This window comes from Lipophrys pholis (assembly GCF_963383615.2).
Source record: "Lipophrys pholis genome assembly, chromosome: 3".
Classification (NCBI taxonomy): domain Eukaryota; kingdom Metazoa; phylum Chordata; class Actinopteri; order Blenniiformes; family Blenniidae; genus Lipophrys; species Lipophrys pholis.
In genome coordinates, this window is record NC_137627.1 from 29,025,405 (window position 1) to 29,048,743 (window position 23,339).

The following is a 23,339-nucleotide window of genomic DNA, read 5'->3' on the forward strand; positions in this document are numbered from 1 at the left end:
GAATCGAGATTTCTTGAAGATTTTCCCTCTCACTTGGAGTTACAGTTCTGAATTTGACCCTCACACTCCTGTACGCCGCAATAATAAATAATCCATTAATTTATCCTTGATGCGAATCAGCCCTAAACCATGATGCTCTCGCCACCATACCCTTGCGCCGCCCTTTTGTGTTCTTCCTAAACAGAAAAATGCCACAGAGTTACAACACAGTTTTCTTTATTGTCCAAATCTGTCAGCTCATGTTAACCACATGAAGCCATCCTGCTACAACACATGGTATTATACATGGAGTTTGGCTGGCGAATGGACAGGACGTCCATCGGTTTCGGCACCGTCACACACCACTGGACCCCCTGCTGCCTCATTCAGCTCACTTCTTGGTATACTGTTGATCACAGGAGAGACATCGTCTCAAAACATTCCTGCTCGTGTCACTCAAGGTTAAAATTCAAACATTTCTCTGCCTGCTGGAAACTGGATCTATGTACAAATGTACCGTATTTTCCTGACTATAAGCCGCTACTTTTTTCCCACGGTTTGAACTATGCGGCTTGCAATGTGGTGCGGCTTTTCTGTGGATTTTTCTTCACCCGCCAGGGGGCGCTGTAGTATAAAGTGGAAAAAAACGAGACCAGTGAAAGTCAAATTTTAACATAAAAGAAGAAAGTGCTAATTTTCATTTAGCACATGCAAGCAGCAGGCACGACAGAGATTTTTTTTCAAACCCATACCCCTTCATCATGGAAACCACACGAAGAAGTTCATATGATGCCGCATTTAAGTTGAAGGCCATCGATCTGGCAGTATAGGAAGGTAATAGAGCTGCTGCACGTAAGCTTGGCGTGAATGAATCCATGGTTCGGCGCTGGAGACGGCAGCGGGAAGAACTCATGCAATGCCAAAAGACTAGAAAGGCTTTCAGAGGACATAAAAGCAGGTGGCCTGAACTTGAAAATGTTCTTGAGGACTGGGTTAACACTCAGAGAGCAGGCGGCCGAGGTGTGTCCACCGTGCAAATCCGGCTGAAAGCCAAATCAGTAGCCCGCGAAATGAATATTGACGATTTTAACGGAGGACCGTCCTGGTGTTTCAGATTCATGAGAAGAAAGAGCTTGTCCATCAGGGCACGGACAACTCTCTGTCAGCAACTCCCCCCGGACTACCAGGAAAAACTTGCAAATTTCCGACAATTTGTTGAAACAAAGATCGCGGAGAACGCCATAGAACCAGACAACATTATAAATATGGATGAAGTGCCACTGACATTTGATCTGCCTCTGACCAGGACTGTAAACAAGACAGGTGCATCATCCATTATGGTGAAAACCACCGGGCACGAGAGGACACATTTCACGTGTGTCCTGGGCTGCACCGCATCTGGAAAGAAGCTTCCCCCGATGGTCATTTTTAAGCGCAAAACTATGCCGAAAGACCAATTCCCGAAGGACATTGTGGTTAAAGTCAACCAGAAAGGATGGATGCAAGAAAGTCTAATGAAGGGCTGGTTAACGGAGTGCTACGGAAAGCGCCCAGGAGGATTTTTTCACCGTAAAAAGGCGCTGCTTGTTTTGGACAGTATGAGAGCCCATGTTACCGATTCAGTGAAAGCAGTCATCAAGAGAACCAACTCAATTCCTGCTGTGATTCCTGGAGGTACTACAAAGTTTTTGCAACCCCTGGACATCAGCGTGAATCAAGCGTTTAAAGCAGCACTCCGCTGTGAATGGGAGACTTGGATGACGAGTGGCGATAAATCCTTCACAAACACTGGCCGCATGCGAAGAGCATAATTTTTTGATGTCTGTCAGTGGATCCTAGCTGCGTGGAGCAGCGTGAAGGAATCTACCATCACCAATGGGTTCCGAAAGCCTGGACTGTTGCGTGAAGAGGGCACTTCAGCTTCAGAGTCAGCTTCACCCCGGGATGATGACAGCGACACGGAGAGCAACACTGACATCGCCACAGAAAAGGTATGTGACGAAGCTCTCCTGAGGCTGTTCAACTCCGACACTGAAGAAGAGGACTTCGATGGTTTCAGTGCGCAGGAGGACGATGAATAAAGCAATCAATAACTTTTCAGTTTTGTTTGAGAAGCACTTTTATGCTTTGGGCACCGTTCGGAAACTGATCAGTTCAGTTATGTTCAGTTAAACTAAATATTCAGTTCAGTAGTTAACCGCGGCTTTTAGGCCGGTGCGGCATATATAAGTACATTTCCAATTTTTTTTAAAAACTTTGTTGGTGCGGCTTTTATTGAGGTGCGCTCTATAGTCAGGAAAATACGGTACTTCTGGCATGAGGTTTTCCTGTTTTGCGTCCTTACTTTATGGAGAATCCAGTCTGCGTCTGCTATTGCTCTTTGGATCATCAGGTGAATCCTCTCCCGGTCATCCTCATCTGAGTGGCTGTTGTAACCCTGCAAATACATGGCAAAGAATCAGGATGATGCACACCACCGCGAACATGTAGTCGCTGCTAACACGTAGCCACTGCTACCCGCTGTTAGCACGTGGTTCTGATAAGCTAATGTTCCCACTCAGAAGGTTTTTGAACCTGTAGTCCTCTAACGATGGCATTGCAAGGTCCAAAACTTCACTTCTTGCAAGACTGTTTTGAAGCACTTTTCAGCCGGGCTGTTAATCAATAATAGATTACTGATACCTGATTACTATGATGAACTCTATTACAATTACTGACCTTTGGGCTTTTTGAAAACCTGCTGTCTCACAGTCTTGCTCAGTGAGCCCACTGTTAGCATAGCCGGGGCTCTCATTTTAACAGTTACTATTTCACTTAATCCCAGTTCAGTGCAGGAGAGCTTCTTTAATCCCTTGGATTAGTTTACATTTAGCTTTTTCTCAATGCCATTAGTTCATAAAAGTGTTTTTTCCAAGAAACATAGATTATTGACCATCTTCCTAAATCTATCTGTTGCCGAGTTGAAGGGCAATATAAAACTAGGAAATTCCAGAGGAAATTTTGTGTGCCCATCTCCTGCTGCTGACTACAGCTAGCACTGCTAGTTGATTCTAGGAAGCATAGGCATGTAGCCAATGCTAGCTAGCAATGCTAACTCGCGTTAGCATGTTAATTCGCTAGCGTGGTAGCTTGCAATGCTAATCTAAAGATGCTACCTGGCGTTAATGCTAGTGTGTGTGTGTGTGTGTGTGTGTGTGTGTGTGTGTGTGTGTGGTGTGCATACGGTGTGAATGAGTGAGCACTGCCTGGTAAACCATGATGTCACATGTCCACATGTTTACATTGTGAAGTACCAGAAGTAATGGAAAAGTATTATTAAAAAAGCAGTGTATGTTGCCATGGAGACGGAGCAAATGACACTGACTCAGCACCTGTCACTGAGGAGCAGAGGCTGGCTCACAAACAGTAACCAAATGTGATACACACCTCCAGAACAACTGATTTGGGTTCGAGAACCGTGATACTTGGTTGAAAAAAATGTTCACGGTGAGAGTCAAAGGAAGTTCATGGACTTACAGTTCGATTCTCATTTCTTAAAAATGTTCCGTCTCCCCACAATGAGTTGTTAGAAATATCTCAACTTTTGGGTTTGAGTGAGAAAATGTCTCCCAAAAATATATTGGAGTCTATGGGAGGAAATCGTGCGCTTTCTGCCAATTAAGGCTGTTTTAGAGAGAGCCGTTAAGGACACAGAAAAAGTACCCCCTTATTAGAAGCACAAGGCCTGTAGCTAGGTTTTGATGTATAATCTGATGAGAAAGAGGAAGAAATGTGGTCGTGATGACGAGGGAGACGTTCTTTTTTGGGAAGTCGTGACCTTCTCACACACTAACAAAAATCTTCTCACTCTAATGTTTCCAATACACACCCTTGTTAAACTCCAAAAATGGTTGAAAACTTTATCAAACTTAAAAGCTCACAGATTAAAATTGGTCAAAGAGAGGAAAAATATGTTTTCACTTCTGAATAGAGGACAAGAGTGAGAACATCTTAAAAGGTAAATCAAGTCTCTACCTGAAAGTATGGTGACATCACCTGGGATTGAAAAGTGAGGATTTTCTCCCAACGGTGCGGGACTGGTTATGTGCCAAAATACCGGTGGAACAAGAAGATTAAAATTAAACGCTGTCACAAGAACGAGTCGTAACTTTTCATTTTCAGTCAGGAATTTTGGGGGATTTACTAACCGTAATGAAATGCTACTGTTCCAAATCTTGTACAACACTAATATTAACTTCAGAAATGAATTGGTCACATTGAAAATAGAAGTGAATCCTATTTGGTCCCGGCAGGACATCGGTGAGTTCTGGAAGAGCTACTCGTATCAGGTTGGATAAAGTCTTGAGCTCTCTGGTGCGATCACCTGTCTGATGGCGTGTCGATAGTGCTTCTGCATTGCTGCCGACGGCAGCAACCTGCAGCACCTGAGCAGGTATCTATAGAGCTGCACTGGAGTCTGGACGAGCTCAGCTCGAATCAGTGGCGGCATCAGGCTGCTGGTTCAAAGTCAGCCCGGGGTCAGATGAGCAACCGGCCAGCAAGCTGAGCTCAAACAGAAAAACACCATGGTGTCAAAACTATGCAGTGAGTGAACACAAAACTTTTTGCAAAAGGTTCCCAAGGTGGAACTTGTGATAACAATCCAACTTGGTCATCTGTTTATACGAATGTCTGTGTACTACCATTGTTAATGTTTATAGCATATTGTTCTCTGCACACATGTGATTTCATTACAAAAACAACCAACAGCACCCACTAATGCCCCAAAAATTTTAATTACATTGTTTTCAAATCAATGCTGTCTATACATGAAATGTTTCTGAAACAAAAACGATTTTTCACCTGAAACGTTGTGTAAATGGGGCCTGAGAAACGTGATGCTTCTACAGTCCATATCAACCACTGACAACTAAAACAAGCAAAACTGTTACAAAGGAACCAGAGCACATGGGGTTAAAGCAGCTTAAACAAATTGAATGTTCCTTTTTTTTTTAAAGTTATATTTGTGAATGTGAATGTACACCATGCAAAAGTTAAACTTTCACAGGGAGCCTCAAACTACAAAGTGCCTAAAAATGGATAAAGTTGATTTAAAGAGGTCATATTGTACAGCTTTTCAACACTTTCACATGGGTCTCGTTGATCCAACAACATTGTATTCAAAGTTTATTGCCCCAAATCCAGCTTTTCTTTGATTTTCATCTATTTGAATATTGGATTATATGAGCTGCATTCAGGCCACATCCACATGAGCCAAAAAAGATTTTTTTTTCTCCCCAGGGTTCTCAAACAAATAATACGTCCACACGTCACTTTGAACACAGCTCAACGAAACACACCAAAAACACAGAAGAATCACATAGAAAGTTAGAAATCGACTCCTGCTCATAAATTTCTATATAACTGAGTTATATAGGTCTATGGCCTTGCTTCGCCTGGCGCTAGCGTCAGGAGCTTCTGCAGCTTGACCGAAGCTTGATTGTTGTGATTATTGAATGACATTGAGGACCGTGGTGGGAAGGAGAGGGACGCAATTACATCATGTTTTTTCCACAGATGACACGCTGGGGATTTAGAATTTCCTCACTCTGGGACCCGTGTTAAAAAAAAACTGTTTTCGCGCATCTAAAATGCCATCTGCTATGGATGATCGGCTAAAACTGGTGTTCCATATTAACAGGTGACCATTTTAACAGGTGACCATTTTAACTGGTGACCGAGCTCCTTTAGTGTCAGTTGTTACTGCTAGCAACAGCAGATGTTGAAAAGTCGACGGAGGCTCATAGCTGTCCTGGCGAACGCCTGTTAAGCGCATTCACAATAAAGTTTCAAAGTATATTGCTTTCTGTGAGTGTATATCCTTGTTTGATGAACATGTGAGACTGTGTGTGTCATTCAGCTGCTGCAGCACCCGCTCATTTCAGAGTTACTGATAATACTGAGACCAACATCGGGTCTTGAGACGTCTCGAAGGGGGCGGGGCTATAGCCCAGGTCACATCTTAACAGGAAGTTTTTGAAAACAGACAGTCACATTCCATTATTATTGGCCTGGCATGGCGACACTATTCATATTGACACTGGCTCGTTCAATAAACATTACTGCAACTCATATCCATTGTCGGTTGCTTGATTATTTCTCTTTTTAAGCACTTTGAGTAGAAAACAAACTGGCAAAGCTAACATCAGCAGCCGCTGACATCACAAAAGGGGCGGGGCTATAGCCCAGGTCACAACTTAACATGGAGTGTGAAGACAGACACATCTGCCCTGAAGTTGAATCAACTTGTGACACACACACACACACACACACACACACACACACACACACACACACACACACACACACACACACACACACACACACACACACACACACACACACACACACACACACACACACACACACACACACACACACACACTTCCACTCCTCACGAAAGGTGCTTCTGAAGTGGCTTGTTCTCTGTAACCATTTGCTCAAACTCTCAAAGTCATGTTCCTCTTTTTTTGTTGCCTCTTTGTTAATTCATGTTCCTGCTTCATGTTACTGTCTAGATAGAGCAGCTCGGGCTGGTTTAATCTAGGAATTCATCTCACTGTCTAGATAGAGCTGCTCAGGCTGGTTTAATCTAGAAAATCACGTTACTGTCTAGAGAGCTGCTCAGGCTGGTTTAATCTAATAACAGTTGTAAAGTTAAAAAACAAAACAAAACAAAACAAAAAAAAGACGTGTTAGATCAAGCATTAGTGGGAAGTCATATTTTGAGAGGTCACGAACTTCAGCCTTTCATTGTCATTTGTGAGTACTTCTGTTATATATATATATATATATATATATAACAGACATATATATATATATATATATATATATATATATACATATTAGTTCCTTTCCACAGTAGTTGCTTATGCTCGATCATGTATGTGAAGTTGTTGGGTTTACTCTGTAAAAGTACCCTGACTATGTGCCACTATAGGTATAAATGTATGATATAAATAATATTGCATTGAATTGAATTGTTAGTGTGTGAATGTACTTTTCTCAAAAAGCTGCTGTGTTACATTGACCAACATGATGCTTGATCTAACACGTCAACAACCTGACAGGGGTCACACGTTGATTCAACTTCAGAACAGATGTGTCTGTCTTCACACTCCATGTTAAGTTGTGACCTGGGCTATAGCCCCACCCCTTTCGTGATGTCAGCAGCTGCTGATGTTAGCTTTGCCAGTTTGTTTTCTACTCAAAGTGCTTAAAAAGAGAAATAATCAAGCAACCGACAATGGATACGAGTTGCAGTAATGTTTATTGAATGAGCCAGTGTCAATATGAATAGTGTCGCCATGCCAGGCCAATAATAATGGAATGTGACCGTCTGTTTTCACACACTTCATGTTAAGATGTGACCCGGGCTATAGCCCCGCCCCCTTCGAGACGTCTCAAGACCCGATGTTGGTCTCAGTATTATCAGTAACTCTGAAATGAGCGGGTGCTGCAGCAGCTGAATGACACACACACAGTCTCACATGTTCATCAAACAAGGATATACACTCACAGAAAGTAATATACTTTGAAACTTTATTGTGAATGCGCTTAACAGGCGTTCGCCAGGACAGCTATGAGCCTCCGTCGACTTTTCAACATCATAGACATAAACACTAGACGCCTCACCGACTGGCAGGAACATACGTCAGTGCATCCACTATCTTGTGAGTGGCATTTGTCAGGACTTCAGCAACGATACCGTATCACTGTTCTGCTTTTGGTTGTACAAAGAGATAAAATAAAGACACTCGACTGCGTGGGATTACCTTCCACAGGTGGGAAAAACATATTTTTTGTTGTTGTCGTTGTGTTTAGCTCATACAAAATTAACTTGGGACATAGAGGAGCTGGAGTCATGGGAAATGCTCTCTATTCCCTGCCTTAAGCTCGCCCTCAAACAACAACAACAATATCAACGTCTATTCGGTTCATCTGACGGAGGCTATTTTAGTTGCAGTGTGTAGATTATTACATTTCAAAAGAAATCAGTTGGTCAGAACCAGTCAGTGTACTGTTCCCCGCCTGTTACAGCAGGAGAACCTCAGCTTGATCCCAGTAGGAAGTACTGTCTGGCTGTGCTCAAACAGCTGTGAGCAACATGTCACACCTCACTCCTTTTAGACATACTGACATGTACACAAACATTCTTATTATATAAATTGATTAGGATAGCAGATCAATTGATTGCACATTGCACAAGCAATGAATTAATGTTATAACACAGGAGTCTGAAGATGTAAATCCTTTTATTTTCACTGGGAACACTCCTATGCACTGCCCACATGTCCTGATGCTTTGAAAGCCAGACTCAGTGAAGCCATGGCCGAGGTGGAGAGTCTGAGAAGAGAGAAGAGGAATGCCAAAGATGGAGAACGGAGGTCAAAGAGCACAGTGTGTGGTCTTCTGGAGGAACTGAGAGTGAAACATCTAATAAATGAAGAGCTGAAAGAGAATATGTCATATAATATGTAATAATAGATAAACGTGTAACAATAAATAAATATGTAATAGGTAAATATGTAACAATTCTTTTCTATGTAATAATAAAGGTAACTATGTAAAAATAAATGAAAGTATAATAGGTAAATATGTTATTGTGTGTAAATATGTAAAAAAAAATAATAATAATTTGTTACACAAAAAAGTTATGAATTGTGCCCTAATGTACCTGTCCATTGTACATAAATGTCACATTGTGTGTAAATAAACGCTTTTGCATATTTTTGTCATGGGCTCCATCATGTTGCTGCTCTAAAAGGAGAGTACAGCAGTCCCAATGTCCCATTTGCAAACTTCTTCCATTTCCTCTGAATACTTTCTATAAGTATGCTACATTAAATAAATAAATAAATAAAATAAATTTTAATTTAATAAATTAAAAGCAGTAACAACTGACGCTAAAGGAGCTCGGTCACCAGTTAGAATGGTCACCTGTTAATATGGAACACCGGCTTGTTTACATGAACCGGCATTCTGGTGTGGACCATATAGGATTTGATTTCTGATTCGCTCATTGGAGCACACACTTTTTAAAAATTGAAACAAGTCAGAGAGCGAGATAAAGTGTCTTCAGTTCTGGGGTGTCATTCTTAGGTATGGGGACGATTATTACTGTTGGAAAACCATTAGTAAGTGAATTTTGCTTAATATGACCCCTTTAAGACCCCTATAATTTTGAGAAAAAACACTTTGGATCATTGTTAACTCGCTCGCGTGGGAACTCGCAATGCTAACTAGTGACGCGCACTCGCGTTAGCATGCTAACTGGCTGGTGCGCTAGCTCACGATGCTAACTAAACATGCTCACTGGCATGCTGACGTGTGTGTGTGTGTGTGTGTGTGCCTCTGACCTCTGCAGCAGCCTCCACACACTGATCACCATCCAGCAGCCTGCTCTCGGCTCGGCTCTGTCCAGTTCGGCTCGGTGGCGACCGTCAATGGGACGTTCGACTCTGTTCGGTTCAGTTCGGCTCGGTGGATGTTCGCATCAGAGACATATTATACGTATATTATGTTTGTGGTTCGCATCACAATCCTCAAAACAAACCGGGCATGAACCACGTAACTCGGTGTCTTCTTCTACGGCCAACTGTGACAGTAAGCATGCGCCGTGCTGCCCTCTGCTGCCTGCTGTTCACACTGGAGGAGAGCTGTTAAGGTGCATTTGTTTCTGGGTCAGACCTGTGAGCATGGTTTAGTGCAACTTGTTTTTTTCCCCTGTTCATGGTGTAGTAAACGTGTCTCTGTAAAAGTGTATTGAAGTGACTGTTGTATTTGGCAGTATACAAATAAAGTTGAATTAAAAATGTGGCATTCTTTACACACGCTGGTCAGATGAATATTTTTATTTTACTATTAGTTTACATCACTGTACAGATCTTCAGCTTCAGCTGTATTGACATGATTCAGCAGAGAATGAAGTCGGAAGCAAAAAAGCTCCAAAATCCAGCATGTAAATTAAACTCACAACCCTTCAGTCACGTGATTCTCTTTTGTTAATGAGTCCAGATGCTCACAGATTCAGATTGAACAGAAAACTTCAGATATGATTGCAGGAGCAGGTCCGTGAACACAGAACAACAATAATAACAATACTCTTAATTCCCCTAGTGTGCATTAAATAGTGTTCTAATTGCATATGCATAGAATATTAAAGACACACAACACAGTGAAACGATTAAGGCTTATTGATTTGTTTTTCAACCTAACATTAGAAAGATTCTCCATTTTATTACAGTACAAATAAGAAAAAAAAAATCTAATCTCTTCAATCATAGAAAAGCTGAATTTACATCTATCCACAGATTACAAATGATTGACATGAAGAGGTGATTGGACATAACTACAGTTGAGTTCAATCAAGTGATAAGAGAAGAATAACTAATGCTCTCATGTAGCGTACAGACACAATCATCTCTTCTAGGAATTCCAAACTATTCTCAGTGCAACAGATTTTAAAAATTTTGGGGCTTAAAGAGCTGTGTAAACACTGTGCGTCTTGAGGAGTTTTGCAGGTTAATGGACCTAAAACTGTGGCAGAAGGTGGACAAGAAGCGTGCAGATGTCTGCCTGTTGCCTCCTTGATGAGATGTACAGTACTATGATGGAATGGTTCAGTCTCGATGAGGTAAAGCCGGTGTGTGTTTGACCTCCGCTGCAGCACACAGTCAGGACTTGTGTTCCATCAGTTTTAAGCAGCAATGTGTACAAGTCAAACGAGGAGATGTCCCGCGTGGCATCGTGGAGACCCGTAGGTTTTGGAGAGAAAGAGCAGACTATCGCTCAGATTTGATCTTATAGCAGAGTACAAGGTATGTGGCGAGCCGCAAGATGAGGAAGAAGACGCCCAGGACAATGAAGTCTATGTAGAGCTTGGCATCCTCCACGTCCAGCAGCTGTAGGACCTCTTCAGGCTGTTGGAACTTGCAGACTTTGCCCGGACACTCCAGCTTGGAGCGGTTCATCCCGTAGATGGACAAGATCACACCTTCAAAACCGTACCTGAGAAAGAAATGACACAGGTACAGTCCCCACTGTAAACTACTACATGTCTTCATGAAGCAAGTACTGAGGATGAATTGATGGATGGATGAATGGATGGATGGATAATAGATGGATGGAAGGATGGATGGATGGATGGATGCGTGAATTAATGGATAATGGATGGATTGATGGATGATGGATGGATAATGGCTGAATGAATAGCTGGATGATGGATAGAGGGATGGATGGATGGATAAAAGGGTGAATTGATGGATGCATGATGGATGGGTGACTGTATGAATGGATTGAAAGATTAATGGATGGTTGGCAGATTCATTGATTGATGCATGATGTCTGTATTAACAAACAGATGAATGGACAGATTATTATGGTGGTTTTAATTAGATGGATCTTTATTGGATGTGAGAATGGATGGATTGTGGATGAATCGATGATCCAAATAGATGGATGGCAGGCCGGAAGGATAGATTGGGTAGATGAATAGTTGGACGATGAAGTATTTAAATGGATGGAGGAATGACTGGATTATTGGATTGGTGCGTAAATGGATGGATCAATTACTGCATGGAAGAAATGATGGACTAATAGATGGATTGTTGGATGATTTAATGAATGGTTGGATAGATGATATAATCAATAGAATGATGTTGGATTGATGAATTGATGGATGGACTGATGATTTCACTGCACCCTGTGTTCACAGTGTGTTGTCTTTCTGTGAGTTCCTTTATTCACATTCAGTCTGCTGTGCATTTAGTAATCTGACCTCAGTTAAACCCATTTCTTCTTTATTGTTCTGCACCACTGTAAATACTCTATTGTACTTTGAGTATTTCTGTACTCAGACCGAATTTCTCTCAGAGTGTGGTGAGTTTTTAGATGTTGACTGTTAAAGATCATCATTTTCACTTAATTATGCTGCAGAATCGGATTGGGGTCAATTTCCCTCCCTCACTCCAAAGCAGTGGTCTTCAAATCTGGCCCTCAAGAGCCACTGTCCTGCAAGTTTTAGGTCTCTCACAGGTGCACAGGGGCTCGATATTGGGCTTTTTTACAAGCTTGATTATCACCTCAATCTGAAGCTAGGAGAGAGCTAAAACGTGCAGGACACTGGCTCTTGAGGCCCGGATTTGAAGACCCCTGCTCTAAACTAATATGAATTCAGTAAAAAGAGAAAATTAATACATTTGATAGGCAGGGGGAGTGGTGACCTCGGGCTTAGAGCAGCGGTTGTGTCAGGACAAACATAGACATGCTACTAATGCTTCATTGCAGTGGCGTATAATTGGTGCAGAAGAGGATCTCACAACATAAATCATTTTTAAAATCTAGTGACTGTAGAGCCATGGATATAGTCAGCTCTGTCGTTGAGTGCACAGAGTTACACACCTGACGTAGGACATGTAGGAGCTCCACTGAAGATACTTGGGGATGGTGTCGAAGTTGACAAAGAATCCGGAGAAGAGCAGCACGGGGATGGCTGTGACTGGTCCGACGAATGTGGCCACCTGTGGGAGGATTAACAATGACGCGGTCTGCGCTCTGTTGGAAAGTTCAGCCGCGGACATGGATTTAGATCTTTAGATCATCTTTATAACAAACACATGTAGGAATAAGAACAACACAACCTACAGAAAAGAAAGCGACATCCAAAACTTTGATTTTGATTTTAAATTGGAATGAAAAGCAACTGTTGAGCTGTTAAGTATGTTAGATTTTGTCGATGAGTTTATTACTTGGCACACTGAGAAGCAAATTTGATTAATTTGGCACTTCATGATGTTAAACTCCACTGAATTAGAGGTAGTATTGACATATGATGAACCAAATAAATGATGCAGACCAACTATCTTGCCTTAAGCCACACAAGCTAAGCCTCAATGGCGGAGTTTGACGAATGTTTCTTTCTTTCTTTCTTTCTTTCTTTCTTTGAGTGGTGGGAATGGTGCATCTGTGAATGCAACTTCACAGATGCCGACTGCCATTTAATCCAAGTGAAGATGACGAAGAAGGGAAACAGTCATTCGAGATGAAAAACTGCTTATAAGAGAGAGAGGAAAAACAGGCATCAGGGACGACAAGAGCAGGGGGAAACAATGTAGATAGAAACAGCAGATGGATGCAAATTTCTGTTACACCCAAAAGAAGAAGAAGAGGAAGAGGAAGAAGAAGAAAAGGAAGAACGAGCTAGCCCTTCTTCATGTGGTTTCTATGCGCATAGAAGAAACTAAAACAAGTGAGATTCCAGACATGGCCGTAGTTTGGAGAAGAGGCCAACTTGGAAGGCCAATACTGCAGAGAGGGCATCAATTGTCATGTTCTGCCGGTGGTAACTGTATGGTGTAGTAGGGCAAACAACATGAAGTTTCAATACTGGTGGAAGACTACAGACTGTTTGTCACATAACTGTGAGATTGACTGTCTATGAACCTGTTCAGCAAAGACCACAGGTTATTAACCATGACACCATTGCAGCCCTGCGGTACCTGTAACGAGGTGGATGCAGCGCCGACCAGCAGGCCCAATGACTGGGCCACCAGGGCAGTGCAGATGGACAGAGCGATGAAGAGCAGGTAGCGGCTGGCCTCAGGCGGCTGCTCTGTCATCCAGTACACGATACTGCAGTACATGATGGGGCAGATCACCTGAAAGCAAGGCAAACCTTACTCACATATGTAGTGGAGCTGCCACAATGTACATCCCCAATCCATTATTCTCTCCTACAACCTCTGTATTCTCATAAACAAAAACTTATTATTACAGAGCGTGAATGCCCAACGCTACACTGGTTTAATTTTAAAATCGTTTTGTGACTGAAGCCTTGAGAGGTGTTGCTGCTGACCTGGAATGGAATATCAGCCATGGTTTTGGCCAGGTAGTACGCTTTCAGGCTGTACCAGTAGTTCAGATGTTCCCGCAGAAATACGGACATCTCCAAAGGAACTGAGCACAGAGCAGAAGTCATCACACACACACACACTTCGATTTCACACATGGGCGGAGGTTGAAATCACTGAATCGCTCAGTCATACTCACAAGTCAACACAGTTGGCATTAGTGCTCCAAACATGAGGAAGAGCATAGAGAAGAAGAGAAATCCAGTGTTGTTAAAGACCCTGCTGGCATCATTGCCAATGTTCAGATAGAGCAAACCTATTAACACACCTATGGAGATGTGGGAAATTAGTCTGAGGTGGGTCAGAACCTAAGAACACAAGAGATGGAAGGTATCAGAAGGTTATATGTTACACGGCTACAAGCTAACAGCTATAACAGGCATTTTCAGTGGTCTTGAGCACCATGGTTGAATGAACTGACACCCAAAATGTCACGAAAGTTTTGCATTTTCACTTGGAAATTTGTCGCGAAAACAGGGCCTGAGTCACACAAGTGGAATAAAGCAAATTGTCCTTCTATAAAACCAAAGACTTGGAACTGTCAAGTATTTCTTTAAGTGCCTCATAAAGGCTTCAGCTCCCACACTTTGAGAATTTGGGGGTAGCTTCTGCTTTCAATGAAGAATGACTGGTGAAAAGAGGTGGTCACTCACCTGGTCTCGACATATAGTTATGAAGGTTCTCTTGAAGAGGATACAGAACTGTGTCAGAGTGCTAGTGGCAAACGTATGGCTCTCTATGTTCCCTCCATCCTGTGGAAACAAAGCAAAAGTCAGCGTCAGATAAAAGCTGCAAACATGCAACTTTCAGAGCTTAAGTAACAAATTTATGACTATCTTCTACACTCATTCACTGTGATCTCAGTACTTTTCCAGTTATGAATCCTGTTTGACTTTCATTCATTCTTTCAAAGCTAGAAATCTCAATCAAATATTCTACACACCAATTACATCATATTATATGTGATATATCTATTTTAACTCAAGTGCATCATCAAATTTGACCTGACAGGCTAAAATTCTATCGTGTACTGTGGTTGGATGTTTCATTGATCTAGATTTTCCAATGACACTCTATCAAAATCCTGTGTCGTGAAACGTGGGATCCCTCAGGGAGCTGTACTGGGACAACTGTTCTCACTGTATTTAGCACTGTTGGGTCCTGCCTTCCACTGTTATACTGATGATTTGCAGGTATAGTTGTCAGTTTTCATCCATAATCAGTCAGATATCAGTAAACAAGGAGCCCGTCTTGCTGCTGTTTGGAAATGATATTATCAAACTGTTACTGAACCCAGCAAAGACAGAAATGACCGTCATCATTTAAATTAAATGATGGAGCTCTGATGCGCTGGCTGTCAGGGTGGTGTCCCAGTAACTCGGTAGGCTTCATTAATAATTGGAAGTCCTTCTGGGGCAAGCCTGGTCTCATCAGGAGGGACGGCATCCATCCCACGTTGGATGGAGCGTACCTCTTATCTAGAAACATAGTTAAAAGCTTAGCTCCTCCATCCTGACGCACCAGAGTGGGGACTAGGCAACAGAGTCGCAGTCCTACACGCCTCTCTGAGTTTCCCTCTCGGCAGTCACCAACCATAGCTAACATAGTTATACATCCCATAGAGACTGTGTCTATCCCTCGGACCACCACAAGTATAAAACTATCTAAACCTAGGAAAATAACTTCTAATGACTACAAAAACTTAATCCGTATCAAGTGTGAAACTAGACAAAATCAAGACAAAAAAATTAAATGTGGTTTCCTAAACATTAGATCTTTATCATCCAAAGCTCTTCTAGTCAATGATCTGATAACCGAACACAACATTGATCTCTTTGGATTAACAGAAACCTGGCTATGTAAAGATGAGTATGTTAGTCTAAATTAAGCCTCCCCTCCAAGTCATATTAACACTCAAATAGCTCGTGAAAGTGGTCGAGGAGGGGGCGTGGCAGCCATCTATAACTCTCAGTTACTAATTAATATTAACCCAAAACCCAACTTTAGTTCTTTTGAGAGTCTGAGCATGACCATGCGACACCCGTCAAATAAAATAGTAAATTCTGTAGAATTTGTAATCATTTATCGTCCTCCTGGACCTTATTCAACTTTTTTAACTGAATTCTCTGAATTTTTGTCAGATCTAGCCCTGACTAAAGATAAGGTTATCATGGTAGGAGACTTCAATGTTCATGTTGACGTAGAAAATGATAGTTTCAGTGCCAGCTTTAAATCTACACTTGACTCTCTAGGTTTCTCTCAGGTAGTAGACGGGCCTACCCATAAACATCTACATACCCTAGACCTTATTCTAACTTATGGTTTGAATATAGAGCATCTGACCATCTCTCCTCACAATGATTTCCTGTCAGATCACTTCTTAATAACCTTTGACTTTGTTCTAAATAGTTATAACCCTCCGGTTAAAGCCGTGTTAACCAGGTCTCTCTCTGATAACATAGTAACTAAATTCAAGGAAAGAATTCCCTCTGCTATAGAATCAGTCGTGAATCTTCCTGACCCGTATACTGTTGCTAGCTCAGACATTGAATACCTAACAAACAGTCTGACAGATATGCTAAAAACAACGCTAGACGACATAGCTCCTCAAAAAATGAAAATGAAAAAACAGGAAAAGTCATCCCCAACTCATCAACCCGCGAGCTTAAACAACGCTCCCGTAGATTAGAAAGAACTTGGCGTTCAACAAAAACAGACATAGATTATATAGCCTGGAAGGATAGCTTCAAAACTTATAAGAAAGCTCTGAGTAGAAGTAGAACTAATTACTACTCATCCTTAATAGAGGAAAACAAAAACAACCCTCGGTTTCTTTTCAGTACTGTAGTCAAACTGACCAAGAACCAAAATAGCGTTGAGCCCACCATTCCTATCAATATATGTAGTGAGGACTTCATGAAGTTCTTTCAAAATAAAATTACAACGCTTAGGGATAACATCCATCAAACCCTACCGTCCGTTAGCCCCATAACAGAGGAACTGGTTAAACCTAACAGTCATCTGGAATGCTTTCAGCAAATACAACTAGTCGAACTAAATTCCCTTATTTCTTCTGCTAAACCAACTACTAGCCTGTTGGACCCAATTCCTACTAGAATTCTGAAAGAGGCACTGCCACTAATTAATTATTCTATACTCGCAATTATTAACCAGTCTCTAACAATAGGCTATGTGCCACAATCCTTTAAACTAGCAGTTATTAAACCTCTCATTAAGAAGCCAAACTTAGACACAAGCCTTCTCTCAAACTACAGGCCCATCTCCAACCTTCCTTTCCTGTCAAAGGTTCTGGAGCAAGTAGTCGCTAAACAACTCAATGATTATCTGCACGAGAATAATCTGTTAGAGGACTTTCAGTCCGGCTTCAGAATGAACCACAGTACAGAGACTGCACTGCTAAAAGTTACTAATGACCTTCTAATGGCCTCAGATAGAGGTCTTCTATCTGTTTTAGTTCTTCTGGACCTTAGTGCCGCATTTGACACTGTCGATCATAATATACTTTTAAGGAGATTAGAAGATGCCGTCGGCATTAAAAACTTAGCCTTAAACTGGTTTAAATCATATTTATCTGACCGGTTTCAATTTGTTCATGTAAATAACAAATCTTCAATGCATGAACGGGTCCGGTGTGGAGTACCACAAGGCTCCGTCCTCGGACCGATATTGTTTAATCTCTATATGTTACCACTCGGAAATATTATTAGGAAACACAACATTAACTTTCATTGTTATGCAGATGATACTCAGCTATATTTATCAATTAAAGCCAATCAGGCCGACCAACTTGTTAAATTAGAGTCCTGCCTCAGGGACGTTAAGTCCTGGATGTCTATCAACTTCTTAATGCTCAACACATCCAAGACTGAGGTTCTAATCCTAGGTCCTAAAAAGCTCAGGGATAACTTTTCAGACAGTCTGATTAGGTTAGATAATATTACCTTAACCTCTAACAGTGATATTAGGAACCTGGGTGTTATTTTTGATCAGGATCTGTCCTTTATTTCCCATGTTAAACATGTCTCCAGGACAGCCTTCTTCCATCTAAGGAATATTGCAAAAATTAGAAACTTCTTGTCCTTCAAAGATGCAGAAAAAATTATTCATCCCTTTGTGACTTCAAGATTAGATTATTGTAACTCCCTAATGTCAGGATGTCCAAACTCCTCTGTTAGGATCTTACAGCTAGTGCAGAACGCTGCTGCACGTTTACTAACCAGAACTGGAAGAAGAGAGCACATCTCCCCAGTCTTAGCATCCTTACACTGGCTTCCAATTAAATCTGGAATAGAATTCAAGATCCTTCTGATCACATATAAAACTCTTCATCAGAAGGCTCCGTCCTATATCGAGAAACTTCTAGAAGTTTATCACCCTCCACGAGCCCTTCGCTCTGAGGATGCAGGACTGTTGGTAATCCCTAAAGTCCATAAAAGTAAAACAGGAGGCAGGAGTTTCAGCCATATGGCTCCTTTACTCTGGAATCAACTACCAGCCTCGGTCCGAAAGGCCGACACCATTAGTTTATTTAAGAGTAGACTAAAAACCTTTCTCTTTGATAAAGCTTATCATTAGGAATAAAATAGGAGCACTAAGTTGAGCTGCTATAGGCCTAGACTGCTGAGGGGATTTTCTCTCTCCCGTTAAAGGGAGTAACTCTACATTTGGAGGTTCTGTTTCTTGTCTTTCTTTCTTTCTCTCTGTGTAACAACATTACTGTAGCCACCAGATACTACCGCCGTCTTTTTTCTCCCTGACAGGAGGAGAGCAGGATCCAGGGGATCAGACACAAGACTCACAGAGTGGAGTTACGACGGTCCTACTACCCGACCCCACCACAGCACCGGGACCCCACCGCAACGGCACGGCCCTTAAACTCCAGACTGAGATTGGTTCATCATCAGACCAACGTTCATCATAGACTTTTCTTAGTATTTGTACTTATCTGGCCTGTCTGCCACTCTCTCTCTCCCTCTTCTTTCCTCTCTCTCCCTGTCCTATCCCATGTACTTCTCCCCCCAACCGGTCAAGGCGGATGGCCGCCCTTCCAGAGTCTAGGGTCCGCCCCACGGTTTCTTCCTGAAGAGGGAGTTCTTATGAACTTCTCTCCATGCGAGGCTGTTTTTCCTGGCCACTGTTGCTTGTTACACCTGCTTGCTTTGGAAGGGTTTAGTTGGGTCCTGTTGTACTCTATCATTGTAAGAGTGCTTTGAGATATTTGTTGATGTGATTTAGCGCTTTACAAATAAAATTGAATTGAATTGAATTGAATTGAATGTATCCACCTCTTGGAACACTGGTATTGCTGATATTACAAGTGTCTGTTGGACTATTTTCACATCCTGCATTTAAATATTTCCACACGCTAGTCACTGTGTTGCTGGTGCTGCTATGGTTGTTATATAGAACTTTACAGCAGGTAGACAGGAAAAATACGCTGATTTGATCAGCTCATGTTGCTGAATATCGTCCTGACCTGACCAAGACATTACAGTGGGCAAAACTCACCATGGTGCTACTTGTGGCACAGTCCGAGGAACCGTTGGTGTCCCACGGATTCTTCTTCTCCTCTAAGGCAGACAATCCACCCTGGACTGCTTCAAACAGCACTGGGTTTAGGTCTCCATATTCACCTGATGCCACTTCAATGACTGAACCAGAAGGACAAAGTCTTAAGAAATGAGATGAATGCATTTTTCGCGGAAGAACAACAGAAAGCGACGTGCGTTGGACATACTGAAGTCAGCCGGGTTGTGGTAGGTGGGACAGTACAGGCCCAGCGTCTTCAGGTAGGGGATGAGATTAGGAACTGAACCTTTGTAGATACATTGACCCTGACTGAGGATGTAGAGCTGTGGAGGAACAACACCACACATCAGCTAATATTTTCTACAAACTGGGACTATGACTTCCAATGCAAGAATCTACCGGTCCACACGCACCTTATCAAACATCTCAAACAGTTTGGCGCTGGGCTGGTGAATGGTGCAGATGATGGTTCGTCCCCCCAGAGCCAGACAGCGCATTAGAGACACCACCTGGTAGCAGGACACACTGTCCAAGCCACTGAAAACACAGCAACGAGTTCAATGAGCAGGAGGAAAAAAAGAGAGGAAGGAAAACACAGGAGTCAAGATACCTAATCTGTATTCAATCTGCAGAATCACTGTCATTAGAATTGAGCCACATTTGTCAAATCTGTGTTTCATGATCATTATTCACATTAAAGATGAACATGCAGAAACATGATCGGCATGAAAACCAAACGGCTTTTAGCTTGTTTATTCAATTCAATTCAACTTTATTTATGTAGCATCAAATACAACACAGTAATTCCTAGGTGCTTTTAACAGAGAAAAGACAAAAAACCCAACAAATCCACATGAGCAAGCAGATTTATTTGCGACTGTGGAAAGGAAAAACTCTCTCTAACAGGAAGAAACCTTCGCAGAAACCAGACTAAGAGGGGGCGGCTTTCTGGTGACCGGTGGGGGTGATGGGATAGAGGAGAGGAAAGGATAGAATAGACAGAGAGATAGATTGAGGGGGAAATACAAACCTTGGAAACCCACCCCGGTTCGGGTAGGGGAGGTAGAGAGAGAATGGGGGGGGGGTTGACGCAGCCTTAACTGTAAGCTTTAATAAATAGTAAAGTCTTGAGTCTTGTCTTAAAAGTAGAGATTGTTTCAGCCTCCCTAACTGAAACTGGGATCTGGTTCCACATAAAAGGAGCCTGAAAGCTGAAAGCTCTACCTCCCGTTCTACTTTTAGAAAATCTTGGAACCTCCAGTAAGCCAGCACTCCGAGAACGAAGTGCTCTTCTGGGGAGATATGGGACTAACAGTTCTTTAAGATATGATGGAGCCTGGTTGTTAAGAGCTTTATAAGTTAAAATAAGGATTTTTAATTCTATTCTAGATTTAACAGGGAGCCAATGAAGAGAAGTTAGTATTGGAGTGATGTGATCTCTGATGTTGGTTCCTGTCAGGACTCTCGGCTGCAGCGTTTTGAATTAGTTGAAGACTTTTTAAGCAGTTACTTGGACACCCTGATAATAGGGAGTTACAAATTGTGGATGGTACGGAAAAAAACGCAACTACCAGCAACAATTTTCCATCACCCCTCCATTGAGGTACCTAGCACTGAGGAACGGGTCTATGAGAAGGAGCGACAACGCAGCCATCTGCTGATTGGTAGTGACAATCGCCACTCTCGACTTGTCCACAATGTTTAAATATTTCATCTGCAGTAAACTCTCCCGTTGTTGTTTATATATGCCGCTTTGCGCTCACTGGTTGTTTTGTTAACTGGATTTATTGAAACGTCGGCGCGCGACACAACATTGCGGTCTTTCAACGAGGTGCAGACGCTCCTCTCAGTAACAGGAGAGGAGGAGATTCAGCAGGAACTGGATGCTGCTGTTTACAATGAGAAAGTTTGTGCTGTGTCACAAAGAACGACTCGGACAGCCGCGGAGTTGCCAGGCGGTTCCACGTTCTTTGCTCGACGTGTCCCTGCGTCGTTCACAAACCCGTCTACATTTTAACCGTACTTTCTGTGGTGGGACAAGGTTGGGTCTGTGTGCACTTTGCTGTACTGTACCCTCCTGCTCTAGCACATACTGCACTGTGGAACCGCGGCATCAGCCACTGTTTTTCTTATTTTTTTTTAGCTTTTTTAACATCTTTTTAGCCATTGTGGCGGCTCCAGTCTCACCTGGTGGGTTCATCAAAGAACATGACAGGTGGATTGTTGACCAGTTCGAGGGCGATGGCCAGACGTTTGCACTGACCCCCAGACAACAAGTTGGTGCGAGTGTGAGCACAGTCGAGGAGCCCCAAAGCCATCAGGATCTCATTCACCTGAACAGGTGGGACAAAGAGGACAGCGGGAGGGCATCAGGCCCAAGATACCACCTAAACTTACATATAGAATTAGGCAGAGGGTGGAAAATAAACAATTACATGTACTCACGTTACTGAAATTGAATAGTTTTTGTGTACTTCTACTTTTTTAAGTCATTTGTAAACTCTGTAATTTTACTTTTACTTAAGTATGTTTTTACCTTGACCAACAAAAATTGGGCGACCAATGATACTGGCCTAGAAGAACAACTCTCTGAATTGCATGGATTTTTTGGTGATGATTTGTCATCATCCAATGACCACTCAATTCGATTTTTGGGTGTAATGGCTAACCGTTTCCGAATAAATCCCCCAAAAATATAAAAAACATGTCCCATGTAAAGCGGATGAGAGAAACACCTCATGTAGGTGATCAAAGGAGATTAGCATCAGTTGCCATGGAGATGCTCTCTCCTCAGTGTTTCACACAGTGATGTGACCTAGCTAGTTAGCATTGATATGAGCAAACAGCTATCATGCTAGCGATGCTAACTTGGTTCCGCAAACAATCGTGGCGTTGGCGAAAGTATATGTATTGTACTCCACTACATTTTCAATCAAATCTGTTACTGAGTAAAATTTTTTTTAAATAAAATCATTAAATTAAAAATATTGTGCCCCGAAAATACTGCAGTGAATGATGGGTAGGAGAACAAACTGCAGTAAACACAATAAAGATGTAGACTGAGTCGGACGTTGGTGGCACTGATCCAGAACAAAGAAAAACCTTGTCGACTTCTGCTGAAGTTGAACTCGAGGAAAACGATGTGAACTCCTGGTCATATTCAAGGGACCACTTTGGCTTCAAGCGCAAGAAAGACAACATCATTATGCAGTGTAAGCTGTGTTTGCCCAGAGAGGCCAAGATAGATTTACATCCCATTGACTTCTTGCGCTCCTCAGAGAGAAACCATTGTCCTGCAGTCAAAAACGTAACTAGATAATGTTTACTTTGAGTACATTCTATATGACTTCCTTTTTCCTTTGACTTGAGTACATTTTTAGATTGGTAATTTTACTTGTTCTTGAGTACAAGTTTATCAAAGTAATTGTATTTTTATTTGAGTATAATATTTTAATACTTTTTCCCTACATCCCTGTATCCCCACAAGAAGGTTTTATTAGTTCAGCTCACCAGCTCTTTCTTCACGTCCATCAATTCATCCAGCTTCAGGTTGGCTGAAACCTGCAGTGAAGAGGAGATATGGTGAACGACCGCAAGGTTTATGGAGCAGATGGCGCTGGTAAAGAGGCTCAGTAGCAGCTAACCATCATGGCCTCCCAGGCAGTGAGGTGTGGCAGCAGCATGTCCTCCTGCATGATGTAGCAGGACATCTTCCTGAAGGTCCGAAGCTCCCTGGGTTTCCCATTTACCAGGATCTGACCCTTCATCCCTGATTCCCTGAAGAGCAGCAAGGACACATGGCAACCAGCTAAGTGGGTTAAACAGAGAGCCTTCAACCTGCAACTATAAGGGATAGACACC

The 23,339-nt window shown here is 42.2% G+C and overlaps 2 protein-coding genes across 2 annotated transcripts in view; both read right to left on the reverse strand.

The window, feature by feature from the left end:
• Positions 1-201: 201 nt before the first annotated feature.
• On the reverse strand, positions 202-9,598 carry lyrm9 (LYR motif containing 9). Its single transcript, XM_080460494.1, has 4 exons — positions 9,378-9,598; positions 4,343-4,521; positions 2,324-2,416; positions 202-385 (listed from the first exon to the last, which is right to left on the reverse strand). Exons 2-4 carry the CDS (start codon positions 4,466-4,468, stop codon positions 371-373), a joined length of 234 nt encoding a protein of 77 aa, XP_080316620.1. The 5' UTR covers positions 4,469-4,521; positions 9,378-9,598; the 3' UTR covers positions 202-370.
• A 1,204-nt stretch (positions 9,599-10,802) lies between these two features.
• The window catches only part of LOC308107619 (ATP-binding cassette sub-family G member 4-like), a gene marked incomplete at both ends in the record, with an annotated part of 47,439 nt that continues 34,902 nt past the window's right edge, over positions 10,803-23,339 (reverse strand). The window contains 12 exons of the mRNA XM_080460044.1: positions 10,803-11,028; positions 12,421-12,539; positions 13,518-13,676; positions 13,874-13,974; positions 14,068-14,236; positions 14,582-14,680; positions 19,458-19,600; positions 19,687-19,801; positions 19,892-20,015; positions 21,666-21,811; positions 22,989-23,039; positions 23,123-23,255. Coding sequence (XP_080316170.1) covers positions 10,803-11,028; positions 12,421-12,539; positions 13,518-13,676; positions 13,874-13,974; positions 14,068-14,236; positions 14,582-14,680; positions 19,458-19,600; positions 19,687-19,801; positions 19,892-20,015; positions 21,666-21,811; positions 22,989-23,039; positions 23,123-23,255 — 1,585 coding nt within the window. The remainder of the gene's footprint in view (positions 11,029-12,420; positions 12,540-13,517; positions 13,677-13,873; positions 13,975-14,067; positions 14,237-14,581; positions 14,681-19,457; positions 19,601-19,686; positions 19,802-19,891; positions 20,016-21,665; positions 21,812-22,988; positions 23,040-23,122; positions 23,256-23,339) is intronic.

Bases quoted from the DNA above. Each gene is read 5' to 3' on its own strand.
- lyrm9 (XM_080460494.1), bottom strand. From the start codon at position 4,468: ATGCCGCCACTGATTCGAGCTGAGCTCGTCCAGACTCCAGTGCAGCTC. The intron at 2,417-4,342 runs GTGATCGCACCA...ATGTATTTGCAG, and splicing joins ATCGACACGCCATCAGACAG to GGTTACAACAGCCACTCAGA.